At 57.1% G+C, this 24,020-nt stretch overlaps 1 protein-coding gene across 4 annotated transcripts; it reads left to right on the forward strand.

The window, feature by feature from the left end:
• On the forward strand, window positions 1-19,634 carry ADAM11 (ADAM metallopeptidase domain 11). 4 transcript variants are annotated; one of them, XM_074319576.1, is made up of 27 exons: window positions 1-274; window positions 725-900; window positions 9,038-9,114; window positions 9,302-9,368; window positions 10,365-10,450; window positions 10,535-10,610; window positions 10,972-11,038; window positions 11,111-11,178; window positions 11,540-11,614; window positions 11,689-11,760; window positions 11,948-12,114; window positions 12,621-12,705; window positions 12,821-12,911; window positions 13,045-13,096; window positions 13,613-13,712; window positions 13,794-13,865; window positions 13,980-14,072; window positions 14,386-14,466; window positions 15,038-15,088; window positions 15,202-15,265; window positions 15,491-15,590; window positions 15,775-15,894; window positions 15,986-16,154; window positions 16,244-16,358; window positions 16,446-16,536; window positions 17,082-17,099; window positions 17,609-19,634. In XM_074319576.1, exons 1-27 carry the CDS (start codon window positions 211-213, stop codon window positions 17,622-17,624), a joined length of 2,313 nt encoding a protein of 770 aa, XP_074175677.1. In that variant the 5' UTR covers window positions 1-210; the 3' UTR covers window positions 17,625-19,634. The 4 variants fall into 4 exon arrangements, with proteins under 4 accessions (XP_074175677.1, XP_074175679.1, XP_074175678.1 ...); XM_074319578.1 differs by lacking the exon at window positions 17,609-19,634 and having other exon boundaries at window positions 23-274; window positions 17,082-17,266; XM_074319577.1 differs by lacking the exons at window positions 1-274; window positions 725-900 and adding an exon at window positions 2,368-2,515.
• The last annotated feature ends 4,386 nt before the right edge of the window (window positions 19,635-24,020 follow it).

The raw sequence follows: 24,020 nt of genomic DNA on the forward strand, positions 1-24,020 counted from the left end.
GGCTCTTAACCCGGCCCGCCGCCCCGCCGGGATGGCCGCGGCCGGAGCGCGCTAAGCCGGGCGCCCTCCCTGCCGCCGCTAGCCTCGCCCCCCGCCCGGCGGGCGCCCCCGCCTGCAGCTCCGCAGCCGGCGCCCCCGCCCGCGTCCCGCCTCCGCCCGCGCCGCGCCGCTCAGCTGCAGCCCCCGGACCGGGAGGATTATGAACGAGCCATGAGGCGGCTGCGGCGCTGGGCGATCGCAGCGCTGCTGCTGCTGCCGCTGCTCCCCCCGCCCGGTGAGTGACCCCCGCCCGCTCGCCCTGCCCCCGCCCCGGGTTTTGCGGCGGTTTCCGCTGCAGCCACATTTTCCTGCAGTGTTCTGGGTGCCAGCGGGTCCAGAGCGCGGGAGGGTGGGGGCGGGGGAGGAGGGAGAGTGCGGACACCCACCTGTCCCCATCTGGCCCGCCCCACCGCGGCCATCCCCCTGCCGCTGGCCGGCGGACTCTGCAGGTCTCTGCGGGTTTTGGGGGGGTGGAGGGAGTCGTGACGGTAGTGCAAGAGTGGAGCTCCTGGCCCCCTCCCCATCCCATCAGACTCTTCCCTCTGCAGGGCAGCATATCTCCCATCCAGACCCCCCCAGGGTTCCAAGGGCCACACCAGAGTGGGGGGTGGGGGGTGCCCACCCCATTCCCAAGTCTCTTGCCCCAAGGTGGGCATTGCCTGCAGCAGTGGCCTTGTCTCCCCAGGTCTTGGGACCCCGGGTGCTGCTGGAGCTCTGCACTGGAGGGTATCACCCCACTTGTGGGGCCCGGAAGCCCCTGAGGTCACAGAGCCCAGCCGCCTGGTGGGGGAGAGCTCCGGTGGAGAGGTTCGAAAGCAGCAGTTGGACACCAGGGTCCGTCAGGAGCCACCCGGTCGACCGGTGAGTGGGGCAGAGTGGGGAGGCCAGGGGGCTGAAGCAGGCCTTAAAGCCCAAGGGAGGCGGGGGGGGGGGGGGGGGGGCAGCCAGGGGTTGGGTGCCTCCCAGGCCACTGGCTCCCGCTGCTTCCCCCTTTGTACAATGGGCTACCAAGTGGGTGCTGGAGACCACTAGTGGGAACACCCCCACCTGCCCCACTCCAGGGCCCCTCCATCATGGTGGGGTTCCTCTGCCCTCAGTGGACCGTCATGCCCAGTATTCAGTCCAACCTTGGTCAGCCTTCTGCCGGCCCTCACGGTTCTCCTCCCAAAGCAAGTGGTTCTGCTCCAGATGGGGCTTGGGTAGGGCAATAGAGGCAGGGAGAAGCAGCTGAGCCCAGTCAGGGATTAGGGTTCCTGGGTTCTCGCCACAGCCACCCTTAGTGGGCTTCTTGGGAACAGCTTAGTGCTTGTTCCTGCCTCAGTTTCCCCCATGCACTGATAGGTTTGTTGTTCTCCTTCCTGTCCTCGCTGAGGATGGGGCCTTGGAAAAAGGTTCTGGGCCCCCAAGCTCACCCACAAATGCCGCCCACCCCCTGTCCCTTTCAGCTGCCAGGCCCCTCCTGCTTCCCAGAGGAAGGTTAGGAATGAAGGAGATTAATTGCAATTAATAATTAATTAATATCATGTGAATAATAATCATCCAGATGGAATATTCATTCAGCACGCCTCGGCTCTCCAGGAGCTCGAAGCTGAAAGTTAGCCAGGCCAACGGGGGCGATGGAGGGAGGGATGGCGAAGGCCTGGCAGAAGTAGGAGATGTAGAGGAGAGACTCGGCGGAGGTTTCAATCAAGGTCTGGGAAGTTGGGGCAGCTGGGAGTGGTGGGAGGTATATTGGGCTGGGCAGAGGGAGGAAGGAGGGAAACGGAGGCTAACGTTGCAGACATCTGTCAGACTGGCATCTGGCCTTGCCTAATGTACTTGGTTAAAAGCCCTTAGGGGGGGTGGAGGGGGCTGTGGGGGGTGCAGGGGGGGCACTCGGGAAATGGAGTGGAGCAGGAAGGCAGCATGCATAATAGATGGACCATCACTCAGGGCTGTGCAGAGGGGGGTGGGGGTGGTTAATGGTCCTGAGCAGGCAATTCTGGGTGGGTTGGGGGTGGGGGCGACGGTGGGAGTGTGGGAGATGCCTTCAGTACCTGCCCAGGCTCCCTGGGAGGCACCTAGTAGATGGGCAGTAGGGATGGTCCCAGGGCCAGAGCAGGGGTGTCCTGGCTGAGTGTGGCCCTTAGATCGGCTTTCTTCTCTGGTGTCCCCCCACCTGTAAACTATGCACCCCAGGGCTATGTTGTCTGGGAGTTGACAGCCTGGCCTCATTGCCAGGACTCCTGGCCAGTGCTTTAGGGATGTACAGATAGGAGGATGAGGTGATGCTGTAGGTGGGGTCAGAGGGGAGGGAAAAGCACAGAGCCAGGTAGGGAGGAAGAGTGAGTGCGCCTTCAGCCTGTGCTTCCTGAAACGGGGTGTGTTCTGGGGGATGGTGGTACCTGTGACACTGGAGAGAGCAGGACGGGTGCAATTGGACTGGATGGGCTGGATGTTCAAAGGAGAGGGGAATCTCTTCGGGTCATTTTGCTGGGTAAGTGGGTGGCATGTGTGCATGTTTGATGTATATGAACGACAGAGTCTGAATATGCCCAAGGGAGTGCCTGAGGAGGTGGGTGTGGAAGGTTCTGTGGATCTGTGAGGCAGTGGTCACTTCCAGTCGGGGGTCTCTCTGAGACTGAGCCTTCCTAGGGACCTCACTGCAGCCTCCCCAGGGGACTTACTCAACCTCAGATTCCCCTTAGGTGGAATTCTCACAACTCCGTAAGGCAGGTAACTTTTGTCTGCCCATTTTGCAGGTGAGCAAACTGTAGTTCAGACAGATTAGGTAATTTGCCCAAAATCAATCAGATCTTAAGCAGTGGAGTAATTTTCTCCAAGGCCAGGTACTTCCCACAGCACCATTCTTATCCAGTAACTCTGTGAATTTTGGCACAGGGGGCATGTCCCCAACCCCACCCAGTACAAGGTGAAAGGCCAAGGGGGACTAAAAGACATGTCCAGAATATTTCCCCCTGACTGGAAGGAGACTTTGCAACCCTCTACCTCCCATCTGGCACTTCTTCCTGGAGCACTTCTGGCCTTGGAACCTCTGGGCTGATGGTGGAGACAGTACAGCATTGAGCCCAAGTGTCCCAAGGATGTACCCCACCCTGGCACTCTTGAGCTTTGTCCAAAATTATTTCACTGGTTTGGGACCTGAGGCAGAGCAAGGTGATGGGTCAGCAACAAGATCTCCATCTGCTTTGGCGAGTGTGGGGGCACATGATGGTGGGTAGGGCCTGGGTGGTGGGCCTGGGGGCTAACCTGCTCTGGCTTTGGGCTGGTCACAGCACCTTTCTGAGCCTATCCTAAAATCAGGATGATGATAATATTAATCTCAGCCCCACTCACTACCATGAGGTGGTGACAGGAAAGGGCTTTGTGTATGAGGACTCCTGGCTTCTGTGAGGGGCAGTGAGGGAAAGGGAGGGTGGTCAGGAAGGAATTAGAAGCTAGAGAAATTAGTTTACTGAGCCCTCACTTGTGGCAGGCACTATTCTGCCTTTATATCATCTTCATCACAATTCTGGGAGGTGGGGCTATTATCATTCCCATTTCACAGGTGGGATAAGAGGCACAGAGAGGTGAAGTAACTACCCTAGGTCACACAGCATTTAAGTAGCAGAATCAAGATTGATACCCAGAGCAGCACTCTTAACCAGTGAACTCCCTGCTTCTTGCTTAGAGATATAGTGAAGAGGGGCACAGGGACCCTTTGTCCTCTTTGTCACTGCTCTCAACACCTCACTTCTGTCCAGTTTGGAAACAGGCTGGACCCAAAGCTCACAGAGGTGGGGGAGCTTCTGGAAGTGCGGAAACCTGGGGTTACAGGGAACCTGCAGCTGAGGGCTGAGACAGAAGGACTAACAGGACCACAGTGTCCCGTGGGGCTGGTTGTTCACTGTACAAGGGTGCCAGGGCAAGTGGGCTGAATGCAACCGGTGGGCTCATGAAGCTGCATGTGTTCTGAGGGGACCTTTTTTAAATCCATACAAAGCTGTTGTGTGGGTTATGCCTGCACATGGGAAACTCAGACTCCTTCTGAACCAAGGAGAGGGTAGGATGTGGGTAAGAAAACAGGGCAGGTGGGTGTAGGGTCTCAGGCCCAGAAGACAGACCCTCATCTGAGCCAGCTAGGGGAGGGGACCTCAGTCACTGGACCGAGTTCCTATGAGAACCGCCCAGACCAGCATTTACTGGAGATGCCACCCTGGAAGCCCTCGGTTGAGGATGCATGCTACAGTGTTTGTGTGTTTTTCCTGCATAGGGGTGGGGGACAATTGGGCAAGGCTGAGTCCCCAATTCTTGCAAGATGGCAGCCAGGGGCAAGGAGCCACAGGATCTGTGTCTGGAGCCCTAGTACCCCACTAGGGCCAAGGCCACAGTGGTCTCTACAGCCAAGGTTGCAGTGCTGTCCTAGGATGGGAGGCAGGAGAGGGTCCTGGGAGGGAGGCCGGTGGCTGGAAGCCAGGGCTAGGGTTTGTGCTGGGTTCAGCTTGCTCCAGTGAGGGCTACAAACAGAGCCTGCATGAGGCTGTGCAGAGAAAGAGTTCACGCAGGAAGCTAAACTTCTACCTGAAAGGCTGCACATGTGGCTTCAGTGTGGAACAACCTCAGTGGGTCCCGGCGCCACTGCTACTGACTGAGTGGCTTGGGCAAGCCACCGATGTCTTCCGCATCCATAAAATGGGGATAATAGTAGTCTTGACTTCACCTCAGCCGCTGCAAGGATCAGAGGAGATGACGTGTGTACCAGTGTCCGGCTGAGGATCTAGTAAGCCTAGGTGTTCTGTGAGGACTGCCTTCCCTCCTAAGGGTCAGGGCGAGGTGCTGGCATGAGGGCTGGGTGTCAGAAACAGGAACCGGGGCATTTGGGGTTACCTGTCAGGTTCTGGGTGGGGTTGGGGGGACAAAGTGGAGAGGAGTCTTGAGGCCTCCCAGCCAGACTCTGGCGTGTGGGCTCCACCTCCTTAAGCACCCCTGCTGGCTGCCTAGAGGGACCCAGCTGCCCAGAGTCTGTTCTTAGAGGGACTAATGACCCTGTAAGGAAGTGACTCTGTCCTAAAAAATTTAGGTCAGCTCCCATTATCAAAAAGTCATCCAACTATTCTCACTGTCTGGGTCTCCCACTGCCCTGCTGGTAAGTGGAGTCTCATCGAATCTTGGGGCAAATGGGGCTGGGGGAGTTGGCTGCTGCGGGGAGAGGATTTCTCCCAGGTGGGGCCCTGCCTCTGCCCTATCTGCTGCAACCGGCTCACGCAGTTTATCTCGTTCCTCAAAGCTGGACCATTTACCCTTCCTTCTTCATGTATTATTACGTATTATTACTAATCTTTGTGACAATAACATGTTAAAAGGGGCTTTCACTTAATCCTCATGACAACCCCATTTCACCAATGAGGAAACTGAGGCTTAGAGAGGTTAAGCAGCCGACTCAGGACTTCTGATGGCTTTCCAGTCAACATGAGTGTTGAGCCCTGGCAGGGAAAACAGCAGGGGTTGCCGTGCCCCAGGGGACTAACGGTTGCCCATGTGAAAAGCTGAATCAGGACGTCAAGAACTGGGGGACTAAGGGCCCGGGAGCAGAAAGGGACAAAGCCTCTGAGGGTTGGTGGGTGCAGACTTTGCCACTGAGGGTGAGGAGATGGTCTTAGGAGAAAATGGAGGTTTGGGGAAAGAGATTCAGGGCAACTATAGGAGGGCAGTGCCTGGATGCTTGAATTTTCTAGGGCGTTTGGGAATTCTAAAGACCTTTAGTCTCCCCCTTCCCAAGACTGATTCTGCGGGTCTGGGGGAGAGGCCTGGCCTCTGTTCTTGTGATTCTGGGACTTCAGCAGTATCTTTGCCTCCTTCGCTCTGCACCCGTATCTGGTCAGGTCTGCCACAAGGTGCAAGCAGGTGCCTGGGGAGTGGGCAGGCCAGCAACAGGGAAGCCTGGGGGAGGGCACTGTCAGCCCAGCCAGATGGCCACTGCTGCCATGGTAGACGGAAATTCCAGCCAGAGGGTGAGAATTGACCCCACACCTCCCCAGCATGACCCTGGGACAGTCACCTCCAAGTGTCTTTCCCTGAGCCTTGGCCTGGCATTTGTAAAATGAGCACTAGATGTCCTGGGCGGGTTAAGATCAAATGAGCTGGAGCACGTGACAGCTGGATGGCTGGGGAGCAAGAGGCAAGAGCAGGGCACAGGGTCGAGGCCCGGCTGGCCAGTCGGTCACCAGCTGCACTGAGCTGGGTGCAGAGGAGGGCAGGTGACAGGAGGGGCTCCCAAGGGACGGGCGAGAGGTAATTGGGAAGGTCAGGGGCAGGTCAGGGGTAGGAGGCAGGCCAGGCAAGGAGCAGTTTGGCTTTGATAGAACACAGGCCTAAAGCTTGGCTGGGGAGTGGGTCTTAGGACTCTGGTGCCAACAGAAGCCCCCTCCTCAGATGCCTGGGGTACAGAAGTCCTGGGGACGAGGTGGGTTTGCCTGTTCTTTGTCATCCTTTAGACAGGGGGTGTCCCCCTGTGCCCTCCCACGGTTGGGCCAGGCCAGGCAAACCCACCCAGCTATTTGGGCTCCCTCCCCTTCCTGCCACTGCCTTTGGTAGGTACAGGAAGTGATGGGGTCGAAAAGGACCGGGTGTCTACTCTCCTACGATTCCCCAGAGTGGGGGTGGGGGGGTGGGGGAGTGAGGGGGGCAGCTTTCTTTGCACAGAGAGGGGAGAGGCCAGCTAGGTTAGCTCGCTGATTTCCTGAGGGCCAACTCTGCCAGAACCGTCCAGGCCCAGGACGACCCCCACCACACAAGCCAACCTCACAGCCTTGCATCTGGGCTCATCTTACCCTTTTCAGTGGAATCATCTGAGGCTCAGAGAGGTTGCTGGATCGTCCCTGAGGCTACACAGACTGAGAGAGTGGAATCAGGGCCAAGGGTCTGGACAGGCTGCTCCTTTGCTTAGCCAGTGTGGGGGTGGGGACGGGCTTATCAGTGGGGTGGGGGTTGGGGGCAGAAAGAACAAGCAGAATCAGACCTGAGGGCAGGGAGGTGCAGAGGTGGTCCAGGCTGGGTTGGGTGGGAAAAGCAGAACTAGTCTAAGCCCAGGAAGGGAGATGGAGGGAAGGGATGGTCCAGGCCAACGGTGGGGTGGGTGTAGAGCTAGTCCAGGTTCAGGGACGGGATAGCAGAGATGGTCTAGGTCATAGGGGGGAGAGGGAAACTGTGACTCCTTGTCCTTGAATTTTCATTTGAGTCTGGTTGATGCTCTAGGGCAGGGGGGTCCAAACTGCGGCCCGCGGGCCAAGTGCGGCCTGCAATCCATTAATTGGCCCGCAGCAAATTCCAAAAATATATTTACTTTACTTAAATAAACCAGGTGAGGAAATACATACTTCACCTCAAGTGAGTGGCCCGGCTGTTTGTATTTTAACGCATATGGCCCTTGGTAAAAAACGTTGAAAAAAGTTTGGACACCCCTGCTCTAGGGGCTCAGGACAGAGCTTGGAGCCCCAGTCAGCCTGGAATGGGGTAAGTCAGTGTCCTGGAGGCTCAGAGGGCTACCTACCTAGGCTCTGGCCCTCTACCCCACCTAACCCCCTCTCCTAGGGCCTCTTATGGACACTGGGCCATTTTAAATCTTATCTCACCTTTGGGGTGAGAAGGCCCTGGAAGCTGATTCCCTAGGTTTGAATCCCAGCTCTGCCATATCTTAGCTCTGTGACCTTAGGCAAGTTAGCTGCCCTCTCTGTGCCTTTGTTCCCCCATCTATCAGATGGGGATAACAGTAGCATCTTTCCCACTGGGTCATTGTGAAGATCAGATATGATAGTACTTGTAAAGCATTTAGAGCAGTGTTGGGCACGTAACTGCTCAGTAGAGAGTAGAAATCTAGGTGGTTGACGAAGCCAACTAGCACCCAGCTATGGGATTTCATGACCTTGAGGCTCCCCTCCATCCTGCAACCTGCTCCCCCCAAAAGAAAGGCACAAACAAATTCTGCCCAGCCCAGTGGTGGCACCCTCATCTGGGGGCCTGCATTTAAGTCTTCTTAAATGGACAGGGGTAGGAAGAAGGTTCCATTCCCTCTCAGGCCTCTCCCGTGCTCTCTCGTCTGTTTTAGGACCTGAGGCTTGGGATGTGGACACGGGAGCCGAGAAGACCAACTCCCCCTCAAACTAACCTCTCCTGCCCCTTCTTCTCTTGGGGTGGCTTTCCCTCCAGACACACTAGCTTCAGGTCTGGAGTTCCCCCGACCCAGGCCAGGGAGGGCAGCCATCTTGCTCAGGCCTAGTACGTTGCCACGACAACCTGGATCCTCCCAGCCCAACTGCAAAGGCCCCTCTGAAAAATTTATCAGGAAAACTTCCTTGTTTAAAAATTAACCATGAGATTGAAATATTAAAGATGAGCTGCTTTGGGCAAGGCAGAGAGCAATGGACTTGGGGGGAGACGAGCCAAGTTCTTTCCTCCCGACAGGATGGCATCTGCCCATCGCCCCAGCTTCCAGGGGCTTCACGATCAGTTCCAACCCACTCCACCCGTCTGCAGAGTCCGACGCCATCTCCTTAGATTGAGGCTGGGGCCAGGGTACAGGAATAGGAAGGAAGGCTCTTGCTTTAGCAGGTTCCTTGGGTCACACTGCACCCCATCTCCTTTTTGGCCCTTTCACATACTACTTCTTAGGGCCTCCCTTTAGTCCAACAAAAAGGAGGGCCTGGCCCGAGGCATTGGCAGACTGAGCTGCCCCTTTCCATTCCTGCTGCTCCCAAAGACTGGCCTCAGAGAGGCTAGGCTGGCACCTGCCCCTTTCGCTGCTCACTGTGCCCTGACCCCACCCCTGGGAAAGGAACAGGGTCTTGGAGAAAGATGAGTTTATGCAAAGCATCTTCCCCCAAATCGATGGTCTGCACAGCTACTGGGCTGGGCCCCTCCCCTCCCCAGGGCTACTCCCTCTTCTGGAGCTTCCAGGATTCCCCAATTCCCACCTACAGGCTTCCCCAGGTTGACTCCCCCTCTGCTTTTCCCCCACCCCCAGCCTGTCCACCTGGCCCAGGTGAGTTTCGTCATCCCAGCCTTCAACACCAACTTCACTCTGGACCTCGAGCTGAACCAGTGAGTGTGGTCTTGAACCTGGGAGGAAGGGCTACAGGTGGGTGGGCAAGGCAGGGCCTGGACTTGGCTGGCGTGGAGGGGTGCTTCGGCTGGGGCAGGGGACCTGGATCTGGGCCGGGGGCGGGGGATCCAAGCCTGACTCCTCCCCACCAGTGACCTCTCCTTCTTCCTGCCCACACTGTTTCAGTCACCTCCTGTCCTCACAATACGTGGAACGCCATTTCAGCCGGGAGGGGAGAACCCAGCACAGTACCGTGAGTGTGTTTGGAAGGGGACAGGGGAGGTGGAATGAAGGGACAGATGACCACTGGCGATGGGCCCGGGGTATACTTTACACTTGGGATGGGCCTGGACCCTCGGGACCCTCCATCTCTCGCCACCTTGGAGGCTCTGAGTCGAAGGGTGTGGAGCCCTGAGCTCCCCTCACCTAGCTCCAGAGGCCTGACCCCAGCCAGCCTCTGCCTGGCATAGAGGTACTCAAGTACCCTTACTGCTCCATGCCCAGACATTCCGGGAGAGGGCAGTTGGGGAAATGCCCTTTTGCTCAGCATCAAGGTCCTGGGACTTCTGGCTGCTTGGGACACGAGGGTCCCAGCCATGGAGGCCCAGGGGCCCAACAAAGATGAATGAGTATCTATAAATACCCCCCCCCCCCCAGCCTGTTCAAGAACTGGAGCACAAGTAATTCTGCCAGATGTGGGGGGAGGGGGTGCTGGTCCCCTCTAACCGGTGAGCCGGGCCCGGAGGACATGCTGTTCACAGTTCCTCAGCCACAGACCACCTATCCAGGGGTGGTCCATGGAAGTAGTGGTCTGTGAAGAAACCTTGTGTGAAATCGCATGTGCATGCTGGGGGAGAGTCCACAGCCTTCATCTGATTAAGTGAGCTAATCCACGGTAAGTGCTTAGAACAGAATGGCATGTAGTAGGTGCTATATGCATGCTAGCTATTCTTCTCAAAGGAGTCTGGGATCCCTGCACCATCCCCAACAAATGGTTAAGAACCACTGGTGCAGTCCAATGTCCTCATTTTCTAAGTGAGGGGAAGGAGGTCCAGAGAGGGCTAGGAACTTGCCCAAGGTAAAACAGCAAATTAGGAGCACAACCAGAGTAAAGCCAGGCTGCAGATTTCCAAGTGTACCCAGGACTGCAGCCACCTTCATACAGGGCAACTTCAGTGGCTCTTACCCATCCTGCTGCCCTCATGCCATTGTGAGGGGCATGTTTGCTCATGTGCTGCTGTTCCTCCAGGGTGCTGGAGACCACTGCTACTACCAGGGGAAACTCCGAGGAAACCCCCGCTCCTTTGCTGCCCTCTCCACCTGCCAGGGACTGCAGTGAGTATGGGGAGGGGCTGGATGGCTGAGCAAAGCCTCCAGCCCCAGGCCTGGGGACTGTGGGGAGCGCCTCTCTTTCTGCAGTGGGGTCTTCTCTGATGGAACCTTCACCTACATCGTGGAGCCCCGAGAGATGACTGGGCCTCGGAAAGCCCCCCAGGTGAGCCTTCATGGTCCCCTCTGACAGTCCTGCTCATTCTGATGGCTGTCACTGCCTCCTTCTCCTCCCTCGGTAACCTCAGCCTCACTGCCCTCCTCAGTGACCCCAGCTCCAATGTCCCCTCTGTCCCCCAAGTAACCTCTCATCGGGCTCCAGTGTCCTTTGCCCCTATCTCTCAGGGCACCCCCAGATCTTAACCCCGGAATCTGAGCATCTGGGAGATCAGATCCGACATGGGAGCTCTGGCCAGTTCTGGGTCACCCTGGGGTGGGGTGGGGGTAAGGACTGGAGCTGTCCCCCCACAGCTGGGCTCAGAATAGACCTGGTAAGCTCTCTAAGAACTAACTTCCCCTCATTGCAGGGACCACTTCCCCACCTCATTTATCGGACCCCTCTCCTCCCAGCCCCCCTCGGATGCAGGGAACCAGGTAAGGGAGAGGAAGCGGGTCTGGGGAGGGAGCTGGTTGTACCCCTCTTTCACCTGCCCCTTTCCAAACCAGGCTGCCTGTTCACTGCCCCTATCCATCCTGCTCCTCTGAACCGGCCGAGGCTGAGAAAGAAAAGGCAGGTACGGGGCCCGCACAGACCTCGGGCTGCAGAGACCTCAGGCTGTGGTCCAGAGCAGGAGGACACCCCCATCCATGGCTGGGGCAAAGGAAGACTCTAATGGATGTGGCTGGGGGCCAGGGAACCATCTCTGGGAGGAAGCGCCCCACTCCATTTCCTAATGCCCGCATCTACATATGTCCCCATGGTGGGCTAACGGGAGCTGCCAGCCCTACTACCAAGGCTGGAGAGGGATGGGACACATGCCAGTGAGGGGCTGGCATTGTCCCTGGCTGCAGTCCGGCCTCCCCAGTCTGACCACGGCTTGGCCACAATGCCAGGCATGGAGAGGACCGATTCCAAGTGCCCCCCCACCCCCCCAGGTCCGCCGGGGCTACCCTACAGTGCACAGTGAGACGAAGTACGTGGAGCTGATCGTTATCAATGACCACCAGCTGGTAAGTTCCCAGGCTGGGGACAACTGGGAGGAGAGGCTGGAAGCAGCCTTGCCCTCCACCCATTCTTCTCCTAGTTTGAGCAGATGCGACAGTCAGTGGTCCTCACCAGCAACTTTGCCAAGTCCGTGGTGAACCTGGCAGATGTGGTAAGCCGCCCTCTCCCTCTCCCTCTCCTCCCAAGCGCCCACCCAGCCGCACACATCCTTGGGGTGAGCTCTTGAGGGCATTATCAGCCACTGACCCCCACTTCCTGTAGGTATAGACTTCAGCCCTACCCCCCACACCTACTCCCACCCTCCAGCCTTCTCCCCATCTTCTCCCATCCGGGCCCAGATGTACAAGGAGCAGCTCAATACCCGAATCGTGCTGGTTGCTATGGAAACGTGGGCAGATGGGGACAAGATCAAGGTGCAGGATGACCTCCTGGAGACCCTGGCCCGGCTCATGGTCTACCGGCGGGAGGGCCTGCCTGAGCCCAGCGATGCCACCCATCTCTTCTCGTGAGTCCCCCACCCCATGTGTCCTGCCAGCCTCTGCAGGGTTATTGAACACGTGCTGAGTCAGGTGCTCTCAGGTTTTGGGACTGGGCTTACCTTGCACCTGCCCCCAGCCACTTGCAAGAGGTGGGGCATCCTCCCCTGCACTGTAAGCTGATGCCCCTTTTCCCTGCCCCCAGTCACCTGTGCCATCACCTCTGCCCATCCCCTTCCCTTCATCCCTTCTCCTTTCAAACTGCCCCAGCATCCCTTTCTCATAGGGGAAAAATCTTTTAAAAGGTCCTTGCAATTAGAGATGATTTCATAGGAACCTCTCATTTGGCTTATGGGCAAATGAACCCAAAGAAGGGAAGAGGCTTCCCTGAGGTCACACAGGCTGATGTGAAGGGCAATACTCACCTCCCCAAGGAAGGGCTCTCGTGGGGGAGGCTGCCTATCTTCCCCACACAGCCCAGGGGAGTCACTATGGGTAGGGCAGGAGGTTTTCCTGACAGCTCTCTCCCTTCCAGGGGCAGGACTTTCCAGAGCACCAGTAGCGGGGCTGCCTACGTGGGGGGCATCTGCTCCCTGTCCAGGGGTGGGGGTGTGAATGAGGTGAGCAGTGTGGGGGCATGGCTGGGGTGGGGTGGAGAGGGGCTGCTAGGGGCATGAGCCCTGTACCTTTTGGAGGGATGTGGACATATTTGTACTCCATCTTCCCCACCCCAAGTACGACAACATGGGGGCCATGGCGGTGACCCTGGCCCAGACACTGGGGCAGAACCTGGGCATGATGTGGAATAAACACCGGAGCTCAGCAGGTATCAATGAAGACCCCTTGTGGCCCCACAACCAGCCCAGACCCATACCCAGCAGCTCCAGAAGAGAAGAGGGCGTCTGTGGGAGGGGGGCGGTCATCTACTCTCCCTTATATCCACCTGGCTCACCTCTCAGGGGACTGCAAGTGTCCGGACAACTGGCTGGGCTGCATCATGGAGGATACAGGGTGAGTTCTTGGGGACAAACCGGGGGAGGGTTTGGGGCGAGGAGAGTCCTAGAGCAAGCACTGGGTGGCAGTCTGGACGCGACGGCCTCAAGAGGCCTAACTCTCAGGACCACTCAGGATTCCAAGAAGCCCCCTTTTCTGCGGGACTTAGCACAGGGAGACCCAGATTCCCCGGCGGGACATCCAAACTGACGAGACTGTAGTGCACACTGTCTCCACCGGGCGCCGCCAAAGCCTCCTTTGGAGGCACTGTCCCTCCTTGGGGCCCCAACCTCTGACTCGAAGTCCTGAGGTTGGGAGGGAAGGGGCCGGAGCTACATCCCCCGCCCACTCCCCCTTAATGGGCAGGTGGGAGGATTCTTGTGCAGTCTCCGGGCACACAGACCCTCAGCTTCCTGGACAGGGTGACCAAGTCCCTGGTGCAGCCATCCCCAATCTTGAGAAGGAGCGAGAGCGTGGACTGTTGGGGATAGCGTGGGCCGGGACCCAGCGGCACCGTCCCTCACCCCTGCCCAGGTTCTACCTGCCCCGCAAGTTCTCGCGCTGCAGCATCGACGAGTACAACCAGTTTCTGCAGGAGGGCGGCGGGAGTTGCCTTTTCAACAAGCCCCTCAAGGTACCAGACCCAAGGCGTGGAATCAGGGAGCAGGAATTGGGTTGGTCCCGGTCAGACTCCCCACACCCCTTCTCTGTCCAGCTGCTGGATCCCCCTGAGTGCGGAAACGGCTTTGTGGAGGCAGGGGAGGAGTGCGACTGTGGCTCGGTGCAGGTGAGCGACCAGTGCCAGGTGGGGGACAGGGGACGCCGGGGTGGGTGTGAGGGAGGCTCTGGGTGGGGGGTCTGGGCCCGCCTGCCTCCCTCCCCTTCTCCCCGCGTCCCTCAGGAGTGCAACCGCGCGGGCGGGAACTGTTGCAAGAAATGCACCCTGACTCACGATGCCATGTGCAGCGACGGGCTCTGTTGTCGCCGCTGCAAGGTGAGAGACCCGCCGCTGGAGCGGGAAGGAAGCGGGACCAAGAAGGATCCCAGCTGCTAGCGATCTGATAAGGGGCGGGATTTAGGGAGGAGGAGTCGCTGGAAAGCGCCAATGAGGAAGAGAAGGGCGGGGCTGTTGAAGGCGGGGCTGTGAGGAGCGGGGCGGGGCACGTTGCAGAGAAGGGTTGGAAAGTGCAGAGCCTTGAGCTGGCCTGGGAGCGTCTGAATGCTCTAGGAGCCGGCGGGGCCGAAGAGGCAGCCGGGCGCGGGGTCCGAGGTCCCTGCCTGAGCCCTGAAACGCATCCCTTCCTCAGTATGAACCACGGGGTGTGTCCTGTCGCGAGGCCGTGAACGAGTGCGACATCGCGGAGACCTGCACCGGGGACTCGAGCCAGGTCCGCCCTGCCCGGCCGCCCTACGGAATCCCGGGCGAGGCAATCCCTATTCCTATACCTATCCCTATCCCTATGGTTTTGGCTCAGCTGGGCGACAACTATTCTCCGTGCCCTCTGCTCTGCTGCTGGCGTCCCCGCAGATGATTAGCCTCAGTTTCCTCATCTGAGAATGGGGTTGTTTGTGCCTCCTGGCTTTGCTCCTTCAATCATAAACCTGTGTTTATAGTCTGGCTGTTGTTCCCAGCACCTGGTACAGTGCCTGGTGTGTGCTAGGGATCCGACTGGCTGATAACTATTAGTAAATATCTCTCAAATCGTTATTACATGCCAGGCATTTAGTTCTCCCAGCCCTGGGACGGAGGCGCAGGAAACAGGGAGACTGAAGAGCCCATGGGACTTGCCAACCTGCATGGTCTGAATTCCAGTTCAGGTCTCCTATCCTTGACACGGAAGAGCCCTGAACATGAGACCCCACATGGGGGTCATTTGGCACCCCTTCATTCTTTCTTGAGGCCCGCCTCAGCTCTCAGTCCTGGGGCTGCTCTGCTCAGCCCAGCCCCTCTCTCCACAGTGTCCCCCTAACCTGCACAAGCTGGATGGTTACTACTGCGATCATGAACAGGTATGATGGGATGGGGGCTCCTCCCCCTCAGGACTTCTGCTCAGTACAGTCTATTATTGTCTCCACTGTGGCCAGTCAGTGTGTCAGTCCCTGGTCTCCTGTTTGTCCCTTAGGGCCGCTGCTATGGAGGTCGCTGCAAAACCCGGGACCGGCAGTGCCAAGCCCTTTGGGGCCATGGTGAGTCTGGCTAAGGATGGGAGAAGGGATTCTGGAGAACCCAGGATCGAGAGGCTGGGGAGGGGGCAGGTTCTGGCTAAATGTCCCCTCTGCCAAATATGTGGCTCCTCAAGCTCTCAGGGACCCAGCCAGCCTGGGGGTCAGCCAGAGTGTTGGAGATGCAGGCCTGAGGTCCTAGGGCGGGTTCTGGGGTGACGGGTGACACCTGGCATCATCTCTTTACAGTTGCTGCTGATCGCTTCTGCTATGAGAAGCTGAACGTGGAGGGGACGGAGCGTGGGAACTGTGGGCGCAAGGGGTCAGGCTGGGTCCAGTGCAATAAACAGTGAGTTGCCAAGGCTCCTGGTTGGGCCTCCCCAGCTCCGGGGCCAGGAGGGTTTTTTCAGAGATGGAGCAGCAGGTTCTTATAGGATGTGCCTGTGGAGAATACGTGGAAAACTAGGGTGTGGGGAAAGAGCGCATTTGAGTCGTCAGACTTGGGGCTCACTGCTTCTATGCTGCGCCCACAGGGACGTGCTCTGTGGCTTCCTACTCTGCGTCAACATCTCTGGAGCTCCTCGGCTGGGGGACCTCGGGGGAGACATCAGCAGTGTCACCTTCTACCACCAGGGCAAGGAGCTGGACTGCAGGTGTTGGCTGGGACCATGGCTGGGGAAGGGGAGTTTGCAGCTGTAATGGAGTGGGGGGCATGGGCGGAGGCCAGCTGTGCTGTCTCCCCAGGGGTGGCCACGTGCAGCTGGCTGATGGCTCCGACCTGAGCTATGTGGAGGACGGCACTGCCTGCGGGCCCAACATGCTGTGCCTGGATCATCGCTGCCTGCCAGCCTCTGCCTTCAACTTCAGCACCTGCCCGGGCAGTGGGGAGCGCCGCATCTGCTCCCACCATGGGGTAGAAGCCTGAAGGCCAGGGATGGCGGGAGGGGTTTACAACAGAGGACAGGGCCCTGCTAACCTCCACTGGCCCCACCCCACCTCTAGGTCTGTAGCAACGAAGGGAAGTGCATCTGTCAGCCAGACTGGACAGGCAAAGACTGCAGTATCCACAACCCCCTGCCCACATCTCTGCCCACTGGGGAGACGGAGAAATATAAAGGCAAGTCTGGTGCTGGCCGGGGTGGGGCCCTGTCTTTCCCCTTCTCCATGCCTGCCCCTGCCAACTGAGCCCTGCCCTCCTCCCCAGGTCCCAGCGGCACCAACATCATCATTGGCTCCATCGCCGGGGCTGTCCTGGTTGCGGCCATCGTCCTGGGCGGCACGGGCTGGGGATTTAAGTAAGAGACACACATGTTCCCTACAGCCCCTGGTGTCCCGGGGGAGTATCAGAACCCCAGGATGCTGAAGCTGAGGGGCCTTCCTGAGAGGGTAGCTAAACCAGAGCTCACACATCACCAGCCAGAGATTTTACATTAACAATGCTGACTTCCAGCTTCTGTTGAAACATGAGAAGACTGGGCCTCGCTGTGCCTCAGTGTGATCCAGCACGGCCAGATAGGAGCTAAGCAGGGGTGCCCGAGACAGGGCCTGCATCCTCCCCCCGGAGACCCCACCCAGCCTACGGTGTTCCGTGGGCATCTGAGTTTGGGGGCCTGGAGCTGGTCTAACTCCCTCAATGTGCAAAGGAGGGACCTGAGGCCCAGGGTCACGTAGTGAGTTAGTTGCAGAGTTAGAATTCAAATCCAGGTATCTCTCCCTGGGCCCCTGGCCTATCTCTGGGGCAAGGGGCCTCATGGGGACCAAAGGCCCTTCCCTGAGAGAAGGGTAAGTTCACAGATGGCTCGTTTTCCTTTCTTTCTGTCTGTCCTCTTGGCTCCTGAAGAAACATCCGCCGAGGAAGGTATGACCCGACCCAGCAGGGGGCCGTGTGACAGTGGCCACGTCATCCCTCCTGCTGTACCTGTCTCCATCTCATTTGTCACCTCACATTCCGTTGATGGGGAACTGGGAGCTGATTTCCCCACACCCATCACTGCTGTCACTACAGGAGTGGGAGAACCTGCTCCAGGAGGAAAGTCCTCAGCCTGCCCTTGCCACTTGCCACTTCCTCTTGCCCACCCATCCATCCCCTCACGCCTTGGTCCGTTGGCTCCTGCCCTTCCTATGACCAGGTGGATCCTGGAGCTGTGGCGCCTGCAGCCCTCGTCTCCTGGGAAGGGAGCCTACCTCTGCATCCCATCTGTTTTGTCTTTCATTTCACCACTGTCTGACATCCTGCCAGACCCCCTCCCTGGCCAGCCTGTGACTTGCTGCCTTAGGGCCCGGCACTGACCTCCCAGGGCCTGGCTTGGGGGCTCTCCCTCTGGGCCCTGCCTCATATGTGCCCCTGATGCCCCCTCTCCGTTCCAGGTCTGGAGGGGCCTAAGTGCCACCCCCCTCCCTCCGAGCCTGGCGCCCACATCTCCGCCCTGAACCACAAGGCTGCCCCTGCCCAGCCATGGAGGGAGGCACCATGCAATGTCTTCTGGCCTAAGCCTTTCGACTCTTGACCCCACAGGGGTTTGGGTGAGGGGCTCTGGCCTTGCACCACCAGGGTGGACCAGGCCTGGGGAATTTCTCTTATGGTCCCCCACCCCACCTCATGCGGCTTTGGCCTTGCACACCAACTTTCCCTGTGTGAATGTAGCTTCCATCATCACAGACTCCCCAAGTGGTGGGGAGAGAGCTAGAGGGATGCCCCAGTGGGCATGGCCTGGGATGGCCCCACCTCAAAACCAGGCAGCTGGGACCAGGGTTTTAGCTTTCTGGGACTTAGGGAGAGGGAGCTGACATCTACAGCTTTTTCCTTTTTGTTTTTTGTTTGTTTTGCTTATTCTTAACTGATGAATGTAACTCTGGGGGTGCTGGGGCCAGGGCAGTTGTGGGGATGTTTTGCCATTTGCAGCAGGGACTGGAGGAACTGAGGCATGACCATCCCCGGGGCCCTGCCCTAGGATGAACACACGTGGAATCCTCTCACTGCAGAGATGTCCCCAAGCCAGGCAGGGGCTGGCATCCTTGCTTGCTTCCTCCTCCCAAGCCCTGCTGAGCTTGGAGAGAAGTTTGAGTGCTGATTCAAACCAAAGCTGCCTGTTCCGTGCCCAAGCCTAGGTTATGGGTGCGGCAACCACACATCCCAGGTTGTCTTCACTTCTAAAATGACCATCCCTGCTGTCCTTGCCAGGACGCATGTATTTGGGGGTCTAGAAAATACCGTCCCTGAAATAAAATGGCACATTCCCCCTTTCAAGAAAGGTGATTCTGGGGCTGACTCAGGGTTTAGGTGCCCCCTGGCATGGCCTAGAGGTCCCAATCTGGGACATCCTTCCCAGGGAGGACTCCAAAGTAGGGAAGGCCAGTGGCTGGAGGGTTAGGGGCTCTGCCTGTGGTGTGCATCAGGAGGTAGGACAAGGCAGGTCTGTATAATTAGCCTCTAGAAAAGTCCTCAAGGCCCTATCAAATCTTGCCCGTTACCCCTGTCCCAGGGCCAAGTTTACGGTTGTTTTCCCCATTATGTCCTCTGATCCCCACTGCAGCCGAGCCTGAGAAATAGGCTAAGGCTGTGCAGAATTCCTCGGTCCTCCCACAAAGTCCTGCCCATGGCCTCCCCTCACTTGGGGCAGAGGAGCTCTGCCTCCTTGACCGCTGAAGACCAGCTGGCAGGGGCAAGATGGGGGTCAAGCTACCTACGGATGAAAGCCAGAAATGAATGGAGCCCCTCTCCTGGACTCAGCAGGGGTTGCGGCACACCCCAGGGCCTTTGAGCTGCCTGTTTTAGTCCCTCTGCTTCTGGGGCATCTTTGAGGAGGACTCATGCAGGAGATGGCTCCCTGTTTATCTTCACTACCCGTCAGGGCAAACGGGACTGAAACCCATTGACACCCTTTTGGAGGGTTGCATGCGGCTACAGTGGGGCCCTCAACGCTGAGCCCAGGTGGCACTGCCCAAGCGAGGGGGATGGGTGGAGTACCCTCTGGCCAGTCCTGCTCCCCCAGCCCCCCTAAGCTGGGGCGGGGGCAGGAGGACAGGGACGGGGTTTTGCGCTCTTGCTGCAATACCTTACAGCGCCCTCTGGGGGTACACACGCACAAGTGGCGATGCAGCTGGCACAAGCGTTTGGATCCACATCTCTGCACAAATGTGAATACCTCTGCACGCATGGACACGGCTGTGTGTGCGCACGTGGGCGTGGGGTTGTGGGGAACTCGAGATTTCCTGTGACCAGGCTACTTGGCTCCCAGCTGTCTACATCCTCTTGCCCTCACCGTGGCAGCACCCAGGGACGACTGGAGGCTGAACTGGCTCCATACAGCATCCTGTAAATATGTCATCTGGGGCTCAGGGTGGGGAGGTAGGGACAAGAACACCAATTAAAGATCATGTCTGGGGGCTCACACACACCTGTGTATCTCTTTCTGTAAATGACAGCACTGTGACTGGAGAACCCTCCCCTGCCCTCCTTGGCCCTGGAGGGAGCGTGCTGATGGGGACACTGAAGGCAGGAAGTGAGCACCCAGGACTGGGCTTTGGACATAGTGTTCCATTCATGGCCAGGAAATACGCACGGACAGGGTGGAGGGTCTGGCCCTTCTGCTGCTTCTGATCTCCCAACAAAGCAGAGCAGAGGTGAGATGAGACTGACAGTGTCTTAGTAAAAGGCAGAAGTCCCACTTCCCTTTTATGGCTGAAGCCAGAAAGGCCACTCCTTACCTCCCAAGAGATTCCAGAGACCTGGATAAAACCGCTAATCTGGTCCCCAGGGCTCTGTGCTCTGCCCCCTGCCCCCAGGGAGAATTTGTTCTTTTCCCACCTATGCTTCCTCCTGCTGTGCCTGGGGCAGGAAGGAACGGAGCAAGGCTGAGAGCTCCTCCCCTGTTGGCGGCCAGGTGGAGCCAGAGAGATTCCTAACGTCCCCTCCAGAGCCCTTTGGGCCTGGGGGTATGTGGCTCCGGAGTCCTGCTAGTTCAGGGGAGAGATAACAGAGAGGTGGGGACAGGGAATGAAGGAATGGAAGAATAGAGGACATGCTGAGAGCATGAAATAGCAGCCGGCAAGGGCCTGCCTGGGCAGAAGGAGCCGCTGGAAACTCCGGGATCATAGCCCCATTCCCAACGGGCAGGACCACCTCAGTTCACGTGCAGAGTAGGATGCAGGGCAGCGCGCTGCTCTAACATTTTAATCGCCCAGGACATCTGGAACATCTACCTCTAGTCTCCCCCACGGCAGACGGTCAGCTTCTTCCCATTCCGCTCAAGGATTGAAGCAGCCCAGCTACAATCTCTGGGTGCACCAGTCATGACCTGAGTGTGGCTTGCCCTCATCTCTGCTCTGGGCAGGAAACCCAGTTTTCACCTTTCTTCATTGTCCCTGCCTCTCAACTCCACCCCTGTGCTTACTCCTTGTCGGTGGCCAGTCTGTCATGACCTTCAAACTCAGTCTGATGTGTCGTACAGCTCACCCTTGGGTAGTGAAAAGTGGCTTTTGGCAGGCAAATGGCAGAGGGCACAGGTGAGGCCCAGCACTTGTGGCTCTTGAAGGTCGGTGCCCTGTTCCTCTCACCACCTGTCTCTCAGCCTTCAGCCGAACACTGGAGCCACAAGTGTTACCTGCCCAACGGATGGCCCCTGATGCCAGTACTCCTCCCATCTGCCCAGGCACAGGGCTCTGTAGGCTCGAATGGAACATCAGATTTGTTTCAGATAGATACTCTGAAAAGTACTTTGGCTTCAAAACACGTCACAGGCAGTTCTGGCAGAGAGGTTCCCAAAGCGTGTGGAACCAGAACTTTGAGATTTATTGCAAAGGCCACTTCTTGCAAGGGATTCCCAGGTACTTTTTTTTCCCAAAGGTAGAAAATCCTTTGATAAGGTCACTACCCCAGGCTGTCTGTCCCTAAACCAGCGCTCATCTAGTGAGGATTTCTGGGTAGATCGTGGGTACAGATTTCAATCGCAGTTCTATTTGTTCAGGCTGATGTGTGACTCCCCTTGGTGCCCTCACAAGTTAAAGGCAGCCAGGATGGAAAGCTGGGGTCATTAAGCCCACTTTGCACCTTGCAGGCATTCAGAATCCACTTGAGTTGAAGTGATAATACATTCCTTAACGGCCCACGCCCATGTCTAGATCTGCACTGTCCAATACAACAGAATGCAGCCCACGAATGCAAGATACATAAGTATTTGTACATTTTCTAATAGTCCCATTACAAAAGGAAACAGGTAAAGTTACTATTAATACATTTTTTTGAGGACCAGCCCAGTGGTTCAGGTGGTTGGAGCGCTGTGCCCCTAACGCCAAGTTCACCTGTTCAATTCCCATATGGGCCAGTGAGCTGCGCCCTCTACAGCTAAGATTGGGAACAACAGCTCTCCCTGGAGCTGGACTGTGGTGAGCTTGCTACATTGGGCTTTTTTGTTTGTTTTTTGGGATTTGTTTTCTGCACTAAGCCTTTGAAATCAGAACTGTATTTTGCACTTCAAGCACATCTCAGTTTGGACTAGCCACATTTCAAGTGCTCGATCGCCACATGTGGTTGGTGGCTACCATATTGGATAGTGTCGGTCAGACAATAACTGAGGCTGTTAAGCAGCATTATCTAAACCCAGGAAACTGAAATAAGGCAAGGACACAAGGGAAGTCACAAACTACAGCAGGAAAAACTTGGATCCTCTGCAGTGAACAGACCTCATTTAAAGGCAGAGGGAATCTGCGTACTTTCCTAGACGGCAAGCTCGGAGCTGGGATGACTCTGGCAGGATTGGGAAATGGTAACTTAGTGAGAGACCTAGATGTGCCCTGCCCTGAAAGCAGCTCTGGTCCCCCAGGAACTTGCTGTAGATAAAGATTTCTATCAACTTTTTCAGAAGGTCAACAGGAGAACAGAGGAAGCCCCGGCACGGAGGCTCAGTGCTTAGGAAGCCACTTCCTGCCAAAAAGACTTTGAGGCAAGTCAGTGACAGCTTGAGCTTCAACTTTTGGCCATTGAAGGTGGAGATTCCCATTTGGGGGAACCACGAATACATTTAAGGAACTGAGATCTGCACACCACCTCACACAGGTCCCTGAGGACTTCCCCTCAAACCCAGAAACCCTCAACGCCCCTGACCTTGGCTCTAGCATTCATAGGGATCTCTTCATGCCTTCTGGTGTTGAAAGCAAAGGCTGGAAGTACACGTAGGTTAGTCCATGACTCAAACTACTGCTACTGTGTCCTTTAAGAGGCGTTTAAGACGTTATACACCATCCCTGGTGACAACTCCTGTAACGTGCACTGGCCGCCCTTGCAATGTTGCGGAAGTGCTCAGGAGGGCCCTCCACCACCTGAAGCTTCGGGACAGAAGTGTCTTCCTGCTCCATGAGTCCATGAGCCCATGACGCCATGATACCCTAATCTGCACTTCCCTAATCCCTGCAGAGCACAGGCGAGAGCCTCCCCCTCAGCCACACGCTGAATTCCAGGTCAGCTATTTATAAGGGGACAAGGTGCCACTAAGCCCCCCAGGATGCTGACAGGACACCCCAATGCTTGGCTGCCCTTTGCTTTCACACAAAGCTCTTCATGTGGTCCACCTGACCATGAATGGAGACCAAGCCTGATCCACCCCGCGTGAAGGCACAAGGATGGCAGTGTCCAGTATACTCACTGGCTCCGTGCTGCCTTGGGGACAGCCCTGGCCGCTGGGCTCCATGCTGGGGCCCCCACTGCCTTCTCGGGCAATGCTTCAGTTGGGCTCTGAAGTGTTAACTGCTGCTCCCCCCACCCCCAGTCCGACCCCTCATGCACAGTCCTGGCGTTTCGCCACCTGAACCCTTGCCCACTTGGCAGCCTACAGGCTTCCTGACAAGTGTCTGACCAGCTGCCAATCTCTATTCTCCCCAAGAGCCGTCTGCTTCTCCCTGGCAGCTGTAGTGCCCACTTGGGTTTAAAAATAACTCACTGTCTGCCTTTCTCCCGCCTGACCCCAGTAACTCCCTCCAGGTTGAGCCTTTGAAAATAAGGTGCCACCATCATTCCAGAGGCCACCGCAGGAATATGTTTCAGCGCCTCCATAGACTGTATAAAGTTTGTCCCGGGAAACTCTGTTTTGTCGAGGCACCTGCCATTTCCCTAATCTGAGGTTCATTCCTGGCTTGAGGATTTAAGCACAAGAGTGGGGTGGTGGGAGGCAGGGCTGACCTTAGGGGGAGAGAGACTCCCAGGGGGGCCCAGACTGACATCATTACCAAACTGTAGTCGCCAATCTCAACTGGGTGATCACAGCAATGGCCTCGGCACACCTGCATTTACCTGGCTGGTGAACCCCCCCCTCCCCACCATTTAATTCTACCTCCTTTGCTCCCTAGCAAACTCACCCCATCTTATCCCTTCTCACCCAGATAACCTCTCTGCTCAATCAGAAACCCCATTCTTTTTTAGTATATATATGTGCTGCCGAAGCGAGCACGAGAAACCCCATTCTTAAAGCCAGGCCAGCACCCCACTTGCATTCTTTTTTTAAAATTAAATTTATTGGGGGTGATATTGGTGAATAACATTACATAAGTTTCAAGTGTACAATTCTATAATACATCATCTGTATATTGCTTTGTGTGCTCACCACCCATCGTCCCACTTGCATTCTTACCGGCGCTCTTGGGTACTTCCCCCAAGGGCCAACCCCTCCCCTTTACACTGAACCCCAACCCCTCCTGCCTTCTGAGGACATCATCCAACCACTTACCAATCCTCTCCTTGTTATCTCCTTCCCATAACCCAGGATGTTTCCAGCCTTAAAAACAAAAC

The sequence above is a fragment of the Rhinolophus sinicus genome, linkage group LG15 (genome assembly GCF_036562045.2).
Source record: "Rhinolophus sinicus isolate RSC01 linkage group LG15, ASM3656204v1, whole genome shotgun sequence".
Lineage (NCBI taxonomy): Eukaryota > Metazoa > Chordata > Mammalia > Chiroptera > Rhinolophidae > Rhinolophus > Rhinolophus sinicus.